Here is a 2,771-nt window from a genome sequence, read left to right on the forward strand (position 1 = left end):
GTGATGGATATTTTGCGGGGTTGCATCCAGAGTTTGGTAAATGTGTTGAAGGCTGCATTTGCTAGACAGATACGGTGTCGAATGTCGGCTGTAGAACACATCAGAGAACCGAGTAGTTTGCTTGTCCTCCAGGGTTCCTGGTCTTTGAGTAGGATGCCTTCCGAATTAAATTCAAGGTTTGAGGCCATGTATATACGGGTGTTTTCAGTTTTTCCCTCATTGACAAACATGTTCCAATCTTTCAATACTCTGGATGTAAGGGGGATTAGTCTTGAGGGGCTTTCACTGTCTTCGTCAAGGAAGTCAACGTCATCAGCGTAAGCTGACTCCAGTGTTAAAGAGGAGATATTGGTGGGTCAGGACGTGCAGCTTGTTGTCTGACGGCATTGAGGGCTCCAGCCAATGTTGCGATGAAGAGTGCCCCGCTTTATAGACGGTCACCTTAAAATGAGCCAAGCGTTGTGTCAAACCAGTTTGAAGAAGATTTGTTGATATTTACTTTCAGTTTTGTATTGAAATCAACAATCTGACAATACGAATGTATTCGTTTGAACAACCCGCGGTTTGTAGGATCTCTAGGATTTGTTTTAACGTACACGGTTAGTTGGGTTAATATTGCACACATGTAACCATTATTTTCCGAAGCTCTCGCCCACTTTCCTCTCTAAACCGTCTGTTGGCGAGGCTGTAAATTATGGGATTCACGGCGTTATTTATGAACAACGTTTTTAGTATCAAACTCTGCAGAATGTACTGTATCTCCTGATTGTCAAATTGGCCAAACTGGCTGACAAGACTCGCCAACCAGAATGGTAGCCAAGACAGCAAGAACACCACACTGGTTACGAACAGCATCTTTGTCGTTCTTCGGTGAAGCACCGCGTTGTTGTAGCGTGGTTTGTGTGAAATTCTGTTGACGGGTAACATACCAGTTCGTCCCATAGTATCGGGGGCCTGCTCGATGAATATCGTCGAGGCTAAGCGACCCTCGTCCACCTCTCTTGTGGTTCTGTCTAACGCCTTGCCGATTCTCGCGGCGTCGTCTGAGTTAAGGGAGGCTACAAACAGCACAGGACGGGCGTGCGTTTTAAAATGGAAGGTTTGTGGTTGGTTGGCGAAGCATGGACCGCAATTTCGTTGGACTCTGTTATTTTGGCAACCTCTGCTCTTGGACCGCTGTTCTATCATGCCGATAGCCAACTTATGTTGTGTGTCCCTGCCACCTCGTTCGGGTAACTGTTCATGGCTCACCGTGTTGATGTCGACTCTGACATGTCGTCGAATTGTCATGTACACCTTGCCGTAGCACAAACCGATCATAAACAGAGTTGTGAGGAACCCCACAACTTGTATGACCCATGAGGGCAAAACGGTGACTTTACATGAGAAAAATATGCATGACACCAGAAGAGGAGCTTCAGCAGTTACGGATGGAATAAACGACACCAAAATGGCAATCTTGGCCCGTCGGTTGTTGAACATGCGTCTGTTTGGGCGGCACACACTATCGTATCGGTCAACAGCTATAAAGCCAGTGATTCCAACAGATACACCTATCCAAATGTTGATGTAGTTTTGGTATAGGTACATGTTTTCTGGTATGTGCTTACCGAGAAGGGTGTAACTTGACTCAACAATGTATCCTGTCAGAGATAGGCAAACCATAAGGTCCGCAAGCGCAAGACCCATAATCAGGATATGAGTGGTCGTCTTCCGTTTCTTTGTGCAGTAAACCCGAAGTATCAGGATGTTGCCAAGAGCTCCGAAGACCAACAGCAAAGCGTTCAGAACGATGTTTAAAATCGAACACACATACACAGTGTGTGCATTCGGACCTTCGTAATTGTCCATCGTAGTTGTGTTGAAGTTGATACAACCCTCCAACACAAATTTGTACAAAATCACCAGAAAGGGACAACTAAATACAAACTACTGGTAGGGTAGGGGAAACTGCGTATTACAGACAACGTAAATGGCTGAAAGCAGGTTGATAAGTTTGTCAGTTCAGACTCACCCAGTTTCAACTTATCGTGTGCGTATAAACGTATTTGTGTACACGCTCGATGAATTAGGCAGTGCAGGCAAACAAAAACGTTGATCAATCATTTTGGATGGTACTCTAAAACGTCACTCGATTTCATTAATATTCAAGGCATGCACCGTCAGTTGGCCTACAATATTGTTCAAACAAAACATGACAATTATAGTTACTTGTGGGTTAATTTTTAAATCAAATACTCTAGAAGTGATATGCCCTGAACCAATCATTCTATAAGACAGGATATTGCGCGATGTGGATTGCAGTGAGAATGTTTGTTGAGGTGGGGGGGGGGTCCTGAGTCGGGAGCTTTTGTAATCGCTTTCACTTTATTGGTGCACCCCAAGAAAAGAAAAAAAAAGGAAAAAAAATGTCTCTCAAAATATTCTGTATGAGACAGATTTTAAAGCCCAAGAGGAGGTACAGGCCTACATAGTAAAGATTGTTCCAATTGTGACCTGAGGGTTGTTGTCGACGTCCAACTTCAGGTATTTTGGATGACATAGACCCTGAGATAAATGGTTCTATATATTTGGCGGGAGGTGTATATATGGAATTTTTTTCAAGATTGATGCTCGGACGTTTGGAAAATTACACTGCTTTAGGGGTGCTTTGACTTTGGAAGGGGAATAACTCGACGGGCACTGGAACGTCCATATTAAAGACACTTGACTCTATTTGTTATTGTCAAAGACCAGTCTTCTCACTTGGTGTATCTCAACATATGCATAAA

At 43.8% G+C, this 2,771-nt stretch overlaps 1 protein-coding gene across 1 annotated transcript; it reads right to left on the minus strand.

The window, feature by feature from the left end:
• Positions 1 to 609: 609 nt before the first annotated feature.
• Positions 610 to 1,851, minus strand: LOC117303461 (gastrin/cholecystokinin type B receptor-like). The gene has a single exon (XM_033787679.1). The coding sequence runs from the start codon at positions 1,849 to 1,851 to the stop codon at positions 610 to 612; it is 1,242 nt and encodes a 413-aa protein (XP_033643570.1).
• Positions 1,852 to 2,771: the final 920 nt, after the last annotated feature.

Source organism: Asterias rubens, chromosome 2 (assembly GCF_902459465.1).
Source record: "Asterias rubens chromosome 2, eAstRub1.3, whole genome shotgun sequence".
In the NCBI taxonomy this organism is placed as follows: Eukaryota; Metazoa; Echinodermata; class Asteroidea; order Forcipulatida; family Asteriidae; genus Asterias; species Asterias rubens.